This window comes from Magnolia sinica, chromosome 1, assembly GCF_029962835.1.
Source record: "Magnolia sinica isolate HGM2019 chromosome 1, MsV1, whole genome shotgun sequence".
NCBI classification, from domain to species: domain Eukaryota; kingdom Viridiplantae; phylum Streptophyta; class Magnoliopsida; order Magnoliales; family Magnoliaceae; genus Magnolia; species Magnolia sinica.
In genome coordinates this window covers 26068670-26082476 of record NC_080573.1, presented here as the reverse complement: position 1 = coordinate 26082476, position 13807 = coordinate 26068670, and the positions used below count along the sequence as shown (strand labels likewise).

At 39.9% G+C, this 13807-nt stretch overlaps 1 protein-coding gene across 1 annotated transcript in view; it reads left to right on the top strand.

Moving 5' to 3' along the window:
* LOC131243404 (glutamine-dependent NAD(+) synthetase) overlaps positions 1 to 13807 on the top strand; it is a 50738-nt gene that overhangs the window by 17565 nt on the left and 19366 nt on the right. The window contains exons 6-8 of the mRNA XM_058242755.1: positions 3698 to 3832; positions 4017 to 4185; positions 5036 to 5171. Of these exons, the coding sequence (XP_058098738.1) occupies positions 3698 to 3832; positions 4017 to 4185; positions 5036 to 5171 (440 nt within the window). The remainder of the gene's footprint in view (positions 1 to 3697; positions 3833 to 4016; positions 4186 to 5035; positions 5172 to 13807) is intronic.

Genomic DNA, 13807 nt, shown 5'->3' with positions numbered 1-13807 from the left:
TAGTTCTGAATTTGTTGATGCCCATTGCATTTATTGGGGATCTAAGCCTGTCATAAAGCTCCTCTACTTGCAGTAAGAGAGTTTTTTACGGTCCAGTGTTAATTCAATAAGTGAGCTTAGGAAGGTTGGGCTTGTTAGGGATAAGGCTGGCAATGGATCGTTGGTGCAGCTAAAGTGAAAGGAATTTGAAAGTTACTGAATTTATTGAATACATAAGAAATAGGAGCATGAAATTCCTTCTATGCCACAGATCAACTCTAATCACACCAATCTCAGCAACAATTAAAAAAAAAAGCCAGTAAATAAAAGGGTTAATCAAACAGAATCACTCCTTGTGTCCCTGTGGCATCCCACCAATAGGGATTTCCAGGGCATGGCGCCACCAGAGATGAATTATTGATGAGGCAATCAAGAAAGAAGTGAGCCTTATTCAAATAATCATAAAATCTGTATATTCTTTATATTATGCACGTGTATTTATAAACCTAGTACAATCCTATTGGAACATAAACTTGATCCTATAGGTGCAAACACATCAGCAATAGCAGTCTAAATCTTGTCCGACAACTAAAAAGCTTGTTCTCTCCTAGAAATAAGACTTCAACGGAACTAAAATACTGAATTGGAGTGGAAACCCTTATGCACGGTGCATATGGGGCTGTGTTCAGGCACGTATACATGCTTATAAGGTCTGGAGGTCTGATTGGTGTATATTGAACAAAAATTCATATGCAGGGTGTATTTTAGTATACTAAAGCATTACTGTTGCGGTTCTTCTCATGCAATGAATGGCTTAGACAGCATGCGGGCCAACTAATCGAACTCAGATTAAAGAAGGCTTGGGATGAATTTATAGGCTTTCAGGTCGTGCTCTGGTAAGAAGATATCACCCATTTAGGCAAACAGGTCGCGCTTCGGATGACGTTGGCCTGACCCGAGCTATAATATAATTATATATTGTTTTTTAATCTGTTAGCGACTCACTTGTATATAAATCAATAGGTGATACACGCATGTGGTTGCTTTCGTGTCAGAGCTATGTGGACATGTGGGGAAGGTCTTGGGTTTGAGCCTTCTCAATGCTTGAGCCTGTTCATTTCATTTCTGGTAACTGGTCATGCTTGAGCCTGGATTTTGGGCACATTTAGTTAATGGGTCGGGCTCAGGATGACCCTGACCCTATTCCTGCCTGAACCCAAACCATTGGCACCCGTAGTTGGCAAAGTATACAATCTTCTCTCATTTAATGTAATTAATACTTCACATCCCTCCATTTCAATCTTCATGTCACTACCGTATCTGTAATTTAAAGAGAAACAATGGAAATCTGGGTATGAGAGCACATATTTGCTGCCCAGAAACTGTCGCAACATGCATTTGATGATGGGATGTGAACTTTTTTGTCAAAAGAACATGTAAGTCATCCGTCATCTCAGCCCTTCTCCCAACAATTTTGGTTTGTCTTTTAAATTGTAGATTAACAACAATTTTATGATCTTAGAACCAGGCATGGAATAGGCTCTCACACCACTCCCTTGCCATCTTGGTCCTGCCCAGTATCGACCTCCAGCCCAAGTATTACAAGCACATCACAAAGGGTGAACATGCAAAGTAGGGTCATGGAGGGCAGCTGCCGCTTAATGCGAAGGTACATAAATGTACCGCTATTGGACAGGAAATAGAAAGGACTCTGACATAGTTGGCCACAGGAATAGCACAGAGCCCACTAATAATTTTAACCGAGCTACTCATATGCCCACACAATCATGCCCAACACTGCACCATTCTACCATCAGAAATTGATAGAGCAAAAGTTTGAGTTGTGTGCTGCTAGCATGAAGGCTGTGTGATGCATCGAGTTATCATGAATAATTAGAGCGACGGGCCAAGCACTCATCAACCTTATATCTAATAAATGCATCCCTTCAGGAGTAAGTAGTAATGTGGTATATATAATCTGAATATGATATCAATATATATTTATATGTAACAAGACAATGTGGCAACATGGGAGATACTTGTTTTTCTGTAAATAATCTGAATATGATATAAATATATGGTTATATGTAACAATACAATGTGGCAACATGGGAGAGATAATTATTTTTCTGTATTATACATCCAAAAATCCAATTGTGTTGTATTGGACCGATATTTTTGGCATATTTCATGCAAGCAGTATGCCAACAGCCACAGGCCTGTCCTGTGCATATAATGCCTGTCGATGGAAAAGAACTTGACATCTTTTACCTTGAAATGTGATTTCAACTCATCCAAACCAAACATTGAAACTCATAGTTCCTTGCTTATCATCATGAAAGACGCTCGATGGAGTTATACTTTCTGTCGTCTTTCTATTATCTATTTACCTAACAGTATGTTAGTCAGCGTCAACATCTAATCCTTATCCCAACTAATTGGGATCGGCTACCTGAATCCTTTTCCACTATTCCACTCTTTGAAAGACCATAACTTTAGTTAGACTATAGGTTATCAAGTCTTTTCTTACTACCTCCACCTATGTCCTTTTGGACCTTCCCTTGCCCTTTTAGAGCCTTCAACTTGTATGAACTCACCACTTCTAACTAGAGTAGTTCTCGGTCTCCGTTGTGCATGACCAAACCAGCTAAGTCTACTCTTTCATCTCGTTACCTATTGGTGCTACTCCTAAATTCTCTCGAATTCACTCATTTCTGATTCTATCCTTGGCTTGCCACTCATCCATTTTAACATCCTCATTTCAACTTCGCTCATCCTATGGACATGTTGTTCCTTAACTACCCAACATTCTGCCCCATAAAGCATGGCTAGTCTTATAGCCACCCTTTATTCCCTTTTAGTTTGAGTGGTAAATGACGATCACATAAACCTCTAGAGGCACATTTAAAACTCTAGAGGCACATCTCCATTTCTTCCACCCAACTTGAATTCTATAGGCAATGTCCTTATCAATCTCTCCACTCTCATCGATTATTGACCCAAGGTATCAAAAGTGGTCATTTTAGCGAACTTCTTGGTCAACAATATTAATTGAATCCTCATTTTCACTCCTTTTCTTACTAAAACTTCACTCCATATACTTTGTTTTAGTCTGACTGATATTAAATCCGTTAGATTCTAAAGCATCCCCCCATAAATCTATCTTTGCGTTTATGGCCTCCCTCGTCTTCTCAATTAAAACTATGTCACCTGCAAAGAACATACACCATGGGATCTTTTCCTACAAATGCCTTGTTAACTCGTCCATAACCTATGCAAAAAAGGTACAAGCTCAATGCCGACCCTTGATGCAAGTCTACAGTAATTTGGAACTCACTTTTCTATTTAACAGTCCTCATATTTGTTACTGCTCCATAACCGACTGATTTTCTCATACATTCTTCTCATGCCTTGGTCTTTGCTCAATCACTCTTTACCAAAGATTTATTTAGGGCTCATAATTTTAATCACACGATAGTGTAATATTTTTTATAGATGTGGTGGTGATTAGTAAATTATATCAATATTGCACTTTGGATGGTTCCCAAGATGCATGATACTAGTAACTTGCTGATTAATAACAAGAACCAAATTTGCAATTCATGAACATGTTATTCATAAACGTCCTTATATTCTAAGACTAACAAATGACTTTCGTAGTTTGTTTTCTCATGCTTTCTCTTCTCCAAATACCCTACTTTTGTTTGCTGAATAGCAGGTTGCCAGTTATAGAGGATCTGTGAGTAGTTTTGGGGAGCAAGCAAGTTACTTATCAAATGTTTCAACAGTAAAAGCACCTTACAAGCTTTGTCAAGCTTTCAAGCTCCAAATGTTCCCTTCTAGTCCTATTAAGGTCAGTTCTTGGTCCGGAAAGGATAGTTGACTTTATTAACATTCACTTCTATAAATCGTCTCATGATTATTTTGCTTTACCTGATTTGTGTATCTCATTTTGTATGTTAAATACACCTTCAAAATCTGTCCATTTATTTTATTCTGATCTTCTTTTTTTTTGGGTGACCTTTCATTTTACACAGATTAGGTACCACTCTCCCGAAGAGGAGATAGCCTTCGGGCCCAGTTGCTGGCTATGGGATTATTTACGAAGAAGTGGAGCTTCTGGATTTCTGCTTCCACTTTCTGGTGGAGCAGATAGCTCTTCTGTAGCAGCTATTGTTGGCTGTATGTGCCAACTTGTCATAAAAGGTTGTTTGTGGGAGGCCCTGAATTATTTTTACACAATACTGAATCATTATTTTTAGATCTTTCACTTGGAGTGAATGAAGAGAAATGTGTGCTCCTAGTTGCATTGAAACACTGAGATAGTCCAATCCATTGATCTAGACTGTTCATTAGTTTCATCACACATTTCATGGGCTACCATGCAGACAATTACACTGATCTGACATATATGAACCGTTCGATCAATGGTATTTACTATGGATGGTCAGGATCATTTACACAAAATAGGTCCAATGAACAATTTCATTTATCCATTTGTTAGGGGCCATCAAGAATTGCTTATGATCCTAGAGAATCACTTTTCTTAGCCAATTGTAACCATCCCATCCATGGGTTTATAGATGAATGTGGAGAATAGGTCAAATCAAGGATGGATTGGATCATTTGATCAGTGCGATATTTGCATATTAACCTGTGAACTGTGTTCTGGACTCAATGGACAGTTCAGATTGACCAATCAGACTTAGCAAGTGAATCTGTGCAACTAGGCACTATAACTTCTAGTTCTGTGGGTGCACTGGAGCATATCTCTTGAATCAAAGTTTGGTAATGTCGATTGAGAGGTGGTCCTTTTATTTTTTTTTTATATTTTTTATTTTTTGGGTTAGCTTGTTAGTACACACCCATGTCAGTACACACACTCCATGTTAGCCACCCCCGCTAGGGATCAATACCAAGACCTCAAGTGTTGAAATGAGGTATCTCCACTCAGTTTGCCAGTTGAGATATGGATCTGGGTGTGGTGCTTGCATTTTCTTGATTTCATCTGATATCACCACTGTTCCATTCATTGGTTAATGGTAAATATATGCAGAGATAGTGAATGGAGACGAACAAGTCAAAGCTGATGCAATACGCATCGGCCAGTACACCAATGGAGAGTTTCCCACTGACAGCAAAGAGTTTGCTGGACGTATATTTTATACCATTTACATGGGATCTGAAAATAGGTATGGACTTGAACTTAGAATTAGTTCATGATTTTCAATTAGGAATTAAGTATAGGATTGTTTTCATCATTTTCTCTTTGTTGCTTTTTTGGCATTGATCTCATGCAATTGCAACATTTGTTATATTTCCATAGGATTTTTTTTTTAAAGTTTCTTGCTAAAGATGCTAATTTGTGCACGTTACCATTACTTCTTTTTATCCTTCTAAAATTCATAAATTTTGTTAAAAGAAGAAATCAGGGTGAGGATGAGAGATTAACACCCTGGAAAATTACAAAGAACTTGATCATGAAAAAACTAAAGACTCAAGAGGGCAGTTAACAAACTATTCAAGGACCCAAGCCCAAGAAACCACATAAGTTTTGACCCTCAAGTCTTTATCGGGGCTGCTAGAGCAATTGCAAAAGCACCTGTTGATTCATTTATACCATAGAACTGAAAGAAGCAGAACCCTCTGCGAAGTCTTCCTTTTGATTTCAAATCCACCACCATGCCACATTAAGAAAAATGTGTCAATTGAACCCGGCATCACCAACAACACTGGAAAGATTTTTTATTTTTTATGGTAAAAAAGAAGCTTACCCATACTGCTCTTATAAGTTACAATGCAAGAATACATGATCCAGACTCAGCATCTCGGAGGTGCATGATACACAAGTTAGGAATAACCATATGTCACTTTCAAATGTTGTCTATCATGAAAACTTTGTTTGTACTGCTAGGGAAGCGAAGGCAGTGACTGGTAGAAATGCTCAGTCAGATCAAGGAAAACTTGGGGAGAAGAAGAGCCCAATAGTGCATAGAAAGAGCTAATAGAATAGATCACCGACCTCTCCAATCTCCTTGTCAGACTATCCTTGTCAGCCACAGACAACCTTTCTCTGGAACAACACAAGAAGTCTCACCATGTATTCCATTTCATCCTCAAGTTTCTCCAATGAGAAGCCCAAACCACTCGGCATCCTAATATTGAGAAATAGTGGGAGATGGTCATCTCCATATTCGCAATAATACAAGCCAACCTGGGAAGGCCAAACAAAACGGAGAATCACTGCAATATGGATCCTCCCATAATCAAACATGAGAGCCATTATGCACCAAGCTTTCTGAGTCCCTGATGCTCTATACAAGGAAGAAGGTTTAGTGAATCAGCCCCCTTTGGCCTCCCATAATTGTACCCAAGAGCCATAATGCCCTGAGCTTTTTAAGCCCCTAGTGCTCTATACAAGGAAGAAGATTTAGTGTATCAGCCCCCTTCGTCCACCTCATATTTTGTAATCTTGTTCCCCTCCGTTAGACAAACCGCCTTGGAACATCACCTCCATTTGGTCTCATTTCCTTAAGCTTATTCATATACTCAAGTTTAAACTGATCCTTAAGTTCTTATCCCCTTTAGATAATTCTTATTCCTCTTTAACATCGAGCATTTGAACATCATGAAGAATCCTACCATTTACTTCTTCAAACTTATTAAATGATCTTTCCTCCGATTTTTCAAAATTTCCTCAAGGAGCTTTAGTTTTAAAAGCAGCCTATGACTAGTCAAACCTTCAACTCAGAAATACCTCTACCAGTCAATGACTTTGTTGACGAAATCCTTCCTCAAGCGACATTAGCTCGAAGGAAGAGGGAATTGAGCCCCAGTCATCCTCTACCTCTGAGATAATAGGACAATGATTGGAAATTGGTTGAGGTAGACCCCTTTGCTTAACCAATGTAGATGCCTCCATCCACTCTGCGGAAACCAGGAATAGTTAGATATTGCCAAATGCTTTTCGTTATTGGAACATTTTCGTCAACACAATCAGCTAAGTCCCTTATATTTCTAGTATTTTGGCTACTGTGAAGCTTTTCAAAAGAAAATCAGATGACTTGAAATCCCCCCGACACACCATGGAGCCTACCACACGTTTCTAATGCCATCAAGCTCCACTCAAAAGGCAGAACGATGGCTTGAACTGTTGGAATATTAAGTTAGTAGGGTCATTTCTTTAAATATGATACTAGTGATTCTTACTCTAAGTGTGAAATGTATCAGTTGAATAAACATGTTAGAAGTTCATTTCCTATTGTTGAGGATCGTTTTGATAAAATGTTTGCATTGGTACATGTTGATATCTTGGGACCTAGTCTTGTTGCATCTCTGAATGGTTTTTCTTACTTTGTTACTTTTATTGATGATTTCTCTCGTGTGACTTGGGTGTATTTGATGCGTCGCCGTGATAAACTGTTTAACTTGTTTCGATCATTTCATCAAATGATCCAGACCCAGTATGATTGTGCCATTTAGAACCTTCGTTCTGATAATGCTGGTGAGTATACCTCAAATAACTTCAAATCATATCTCCAAGAGTGTGGCATTCATCATCAACTTTCTCGTACCTACACTCCACAACAAAATGGAGTGGCAGAACGCAAGAATCGCCATCTTTTTGAGGTTACTCGCTCTCTTTTGATAGGAATGAAGGTCCCTAAGTCATTCTAATTTGCAGCCTTGTTAACATCATGTTATTTGATTAATCGAATGCCTACCCGTGTCCTCAATGGAGATATTCCAATATATCCATTGAAGCCTACCTGTCCTTTATTGTTGTCCCTCCTAAAGTGTTTGGCTATGTCTGTTTTGTGTATTCATTAGATCCCTCCAGGGACAAATTTGCTAATTGGTCTGTTAAGTGCATTTTTATTGGATATTCTCTTCAACATAAGGGTTATAGGTGTTATGATCTATCTACAAGGAAATATTGTGTCTATGGATGTGACCTTTGAAGATCTCCCATTCTACTCTCCTTCGTCTAAACATGCTAATGTAGTTGAGACATCATTTTCTGCCACTGCCAGTTGTTGATACTTCTCCTTCTGCATCTCCCTCGGCACCCAAGCGGCTCCTCACGTATGTTCACTGACAATTGAGAGCATCACACGAACCGTATGTATCAATAGCTCCTCTTCAAGTCTCAGGTATCTTCTCTCATCTCTATTGCTAGTCCTTCATCCCTTGTTGCTTCTCGCACTCTTAGTCATCATCCCACATCATCGTATTTCTAATTTTTTCTCTTATGAGTCTATTTCACCATCATATCGTATGTTCTTGGCCGTCATTTCCTCTTCCACTATTCCTAAGTCAGTGCTTGAGGCTCTTTCGGTCCTTGCTTGGAAGCAAGCAATGGAAGCAACAATGGTTGCTCTTCATAAAAATGACATCTGGGATCTTGTTCCATTACCTCCAGGTAAGAGTACAGTTGGGTGCAAGTGGATGTTCTCCATAAAGTATCGGGCCGATGGATCTATTGAGCGCTACAAAGCTCGTTTGGTGGCTAATGGCTACACAACATTTTGGGGTTGATTACAATGAAACTTTCTCACTTGTGGGAAAGTTGAATTCGGTCCGCTTGATTATTTCCTGCTGCCAATCTTGATTGGCCTCTGTTCTAGCTAGATGTTAAAAATGTATTCCTTCATAGCAATCTGGTAGAAGAAGTGTATATGTATATGCCCCTTGATTTTCAACTTTGGGGGGAGGGGTCGGTCGGTGGTCTAGGTAGGTCTATAAGCTGAAAAAGGCTCGTTATGGCCTAAAGTAATCTCCCAGAGCTTGGTTTGCTAGATTTAGTGCTGTTGTTCTCTCCTTCGACTTTAGAAGATGTTAAGCAGATCATACAGTCTTCATTCACACTGGACAATAAGGCAAAACTATTATACTTGTCTATGTGGATGACATTGTTATGACTTGAGATGACTTGGGAGTTTATTGATCAAGTTAAGCACAAGTTGAACAAAGAATTTGAGATCAAAGATCTGGGTCCATTGCTGTACTTTCTAGGGATTGAAGTCGCTCGTTCATCTAAAGGCATCTTCATATCCTAAAGAAAGTATTCTCTTGATCTGCTGAGTGAGATTGCAAAATTAGGTGCTTGTCTAGCTACATCTCCTATGGACCAGAAGCACTCGTTCTGTGCATTTGAAGGTGAGATTTTAACAGATCTGGGTATGTATTAGTGATTAGTTGGAAGACTGATCTACTTGACGATTACAAGACCGAACATTGCTCAAGTTGTAAGTATTGTTAGTCGATTCATGCGCTCCCCATAGGTGCCTCATTTGGATGTTGTACATCACATATTGAGATACCTAAAGTCATGTCCAGGACGTGGTATGATTTATATGAATCATGGACATGTTAATGTTGCTGGCTATTCTGATGTTGATTGGGCAAGGTGCTCAACGGATGGAAAGTCTTCTTCTGGCTATTGCACATTCATTGGTGGCAACTTGGTTATATGGAGAAGTAAAAAGCAAGTAGTTGCATCTCAGTCCAGTGCAGAAGCAAAGTATAGAGTTATGACTCATGGGGCTTGTGAACTCTTGTGGCTGAGATCCATTTTGATGGAATTGGGTTTCCCTATCACCTCAACTAGTCCGCTCTATTGTGACAATTAGGCTGCCATCCATATTGCTCTAACTCAATCTTTCATGAGTGGACTAAACACATTGAGTTTGATATACATTTCATTCGAGAGAAGAAATCCTCTAGATTACTGGCTACTCCATTTGTCAAATCTATAGAACAACTGGTAGACATGTTTACAAAGGTTCTCAGCTCTCCCATGTTACAAGAAATCTTTGGCAAGTTGGGTATGAGTACGACAGACATTCATACACCAACTTGAGGGGGAGTGTTGGAATATTAAGTTAGTAGGGTCATTTCTGTAAATATGATATTAGTGGGCTTATTTGCAAATATTGTATAAAGTGGGTTGTTATGATGTAATAAAGGAGAAAAAAAAACCCTACATAAATATTGAATAAGATGAGAGAGGTCCCACGTTCTCTCACATTTTTCTCCCATCTCTCTCACATTCCTCCTCTTTGATTCTTTCATTCTTCATGAACGAGATGGACCATACACTAAAAGAATATCCATTTCAAACTGATACTAGAATTCCTTAGGAGAACAGGGATCGAAAACAAAACAGCCCACCCATCTCCTCAAATCCACATATCTAGGGTCCAAGTAATGACCCACTACCTACATCCCCCATAGCATTCAAAACCACCTAATTAGTGTCTTACGCCACCCCTCAAGAAACTCAATTAAGTCCATATCCTTAACTTGAAGCTGGTTTCCTAAAAACGCAACCAAATGTGCCTTTTAACTACTACAAAATTGTTTTATTTGGGCTTGTTTTTTGGGACAACCCAATCCCTTAACATTCCACACACAAAAAAAGAAAAGAAAAGAAAAGAAAAACTTCACGTGGAACCGTTGGATACCCCTTTCACTTTCTAGCTCCCCCAGATCAACCTCGTCCTTTGTCATGATTGACCGACGAGACCAACCCAAATAACTCTTGCCTTCCTCTTGAGATTTTATTTGATAAACTTCGAACAATTTGGCTAGTTTTTGGCTCCTCTCTTGTTGGCGAGCTTGAATAATGCAACAAAATCTTCCTCATATTTCCCAAACGAGATCCCAACCATCTTCCCCACATGGCATACTTGATCCACTGCATCCCTCGTGCCATGCCGATTTTCATTCCCACTTTCCTAGCTAGGTTAAAATACATCTTCAAACTTGGGAATCCAGTCTGTACAACAAATGATTGTCTTGGTGGAAGGGAGATTGAATATTGAACACCTGTGACACCTCTATCACTTGAAGATTGACAACAACTAGGGCTGTACACGAGTCGAGCTAGCTCGAAAAGCTCGCTTGACTCGGCTTGAGTCAGCTTGGATTGACTTGGCTTGAAAGGTCGACTCGGGGCGAGTCAAGCTTGTTTTCTAAAGCTCGAGTTGAGTTCGAGCCAAGTCCGACGATGGTGCATTTCAACTCGACTCGAAGCTCGAGCTCGACTCGGCTCGATTAATATATTTTAATATTATATTATATATATATATTATATTAATATTAAATATATATAATATATATATTTAAGTTAAAAAAAGTTAAAACTTGAAAGTTTTTACTAAAAAACCCTACACGACCCTACCTGTCTGCATTGCCTCTCTTTCTTTCTTCCCTTACCCTACCGAGCACGAGTAGCCAGCGGCCTAGCACGCCGCAGCCCGCACGGTCGCATCTAGCACGACAGCCCGAGACTCTCTGCTCGACTGCCCCTCTCTCTCTCTCTCTCTCTCTCTCTCTCTCTCTCTCATTCTCCTGATTTCTCCGAGCAACCCACGCAGCTTGACTCGAGGTAAACTCGACTCGACTCGAAAGCTTTGGCAAACAAGCCAAGCTTTAATATTGAGCTCGAGCTCAAACTCGAGTATAGCATGGATTAGTCGAGCCAAACTTGGCCCACCTCGACTCGACTTGGCTCGATGTACAACCCTAAGAACAACGGAGCCAACTTACTAGGAGATTTTTCTAGATTCCAATCCACTACTTAAAGTGACTGAATTGCAATAGGAAACGCCTTAAAGGTCTCAATGAGAACCATAACGAATTGATCCCCAATAGCATCTAATCCTCCATAGCTAGGGATTCTATCTCTGCCAGAAACCTGAAAAGTATCCCTAACATCACTATAAGGTCCTGTTTGATTTTCTAAATCCTTGGTAAATACCTAGTAAATAAGAAATTATTACATTTTCACCCTATTTGAAAATTAACTAGTATTTTTGTTTTGAAAACCGGTCCAAAAGGAATGGTTTAAATTCGTGCGCCCCACCTATGATATATATGACATATCCGTGCCATCCATCCATTTTACTAGAACATTTTGAGGCATGAGCCGAAAAATGAGGCAGATCCAACACTCAAGTGGCCCACACCAAAGGAAACGGTGGCCCCAAGAAGTTTTTAACAGTAGGTGTTCAATTTCCTTTTTCCTGTGGTGCGGTCTACTTGAGCTTTGGATCTGCCTCATTTTTTTTGGCTCACACCCTAAATTCAGCTAGCATAATAGATAAGCCACACACATCACGATGGGCCCCACATATTTCGCACCTCCTCGGTTTGTGTTCAAAAAGTAGCCCGTCAAATCAAGCATTGGGAACCATGTGTTAATTGCTTAAGGAAATAATCATTACCCATTTACAAGGTATTTATGGCGGATTTGGAAAATCAAATAGGCCCTAGGACCCAACATGGATGAATAACGGGGAAAGTTAAAAAAATAGACTTGTCGCACTTTGCTAGCCAACTAATGTTCAGAGGAAGTAGCAAAGGGTTTTGAGGACTATTATGACATTACAATAGCTTCATGGGTGGAGATCATATCACATAACTCCTAATGCCATTTTGTAATGAGATTTCTTTCGGGCAGATGTTGAGAAGAAAGGGCTTCAATCAAATATGTTGGGGAGAAGCCCTGCATAGCTACTCTAGGATCTGAGAGAAAAAGCCCATCAAAAGGGATGTTAGATGGCTAAGCAGGCATGGAGGCCCAGTTGGTCCCACCCAAACACGCTAACTCTTTCCAAATCCCATCTGACATCACACTTGGAAAAAATGAGAACCTACTCTTGCGACTCATTCATCAGATACTAGGGTTTTCAATTTGAAGTCTTGACTACTTTCTCAGAATATACAATTGCTAGCATTAGGTCTTTATCATCGCCCTTTGCACCAGGACAAGCATGACACACATTACCCCCCTCAAACAATTGATAGGGAAACACTTAGCTATGTACACCATCATCATTAATGGACCCTTTGCCACATAAAGCAACTTAAAAACTTGGCCCATCACCCATTAGGGTGCAACTTGGGTTGGGCTCAACCTAAACCTAACTAGCCCAACCCGATTTAGGTCAGGTTGTGTTGTGTTGGGTTGAGGTCGGATTGGGCTCGAGCTGGAAATCCTCAACTTGGCCCTAGATTGACCTGAGCTTAGGTCGAGGCCTCAGGCAATCCAACCCGACTCAAACCCGACCCTGTATCTCTACCATATAATGCGAGTAGCCAAGGGCAAATTTTTTTTTTTTTTGGCCCAAATAGTTTTAACATACGTTAAGACTTTACCTTAGTAAAGAGCTTTTAATCAAAATAAATGATAATTTTCAGCCAACTCTACCCTACTCGTTCAACCCAAGTTGCATTAGGGTTGAGTATTCAATACCTCGGGTTGGGTCCTGCCTAGAGCTGGTTCTTCTTGAGGTCGGGTTGGCAACTGGCCCAAGCTGCCCACCCTGCAGCACACCTAAGCTCCGAGTTCAACAACATATTACCACTCTTGTTCCTAGCATTGTTAATCAACACATTGAGCTAGCTGATTTTGAATTCGATGAACTTCAGGAGAGGGATCATTCCTCATCCCAATGAACATTTGAGCATAGTTAATGAACTCCCCACTTGCTAGCTTGGGATTGGTGGACAACGCCTTTCCAATACACAATTGGATAGACTTTAGGACTTCAAGAATCCATACTTCCAAGGAAGCCCCTAGATCAAAACCCTGAAGTCTTCCTAACCAAATCTCGACCAATCGGACCATTGCATGTTTGATCTAATTGGACTGTCACACCATAATCAACCAACATAGACCAAGCTTCCCTTATCTTGGTCAAAGTGAAATCAACAACTTGTTAATCTCTTTGATGATGTGGTCTCCTTTTAGTAAGTCAATATCTCAATTCCATCCGATCCACTACATTTGAGGTAGAAGTCCCATCTACTATTGAAGCCA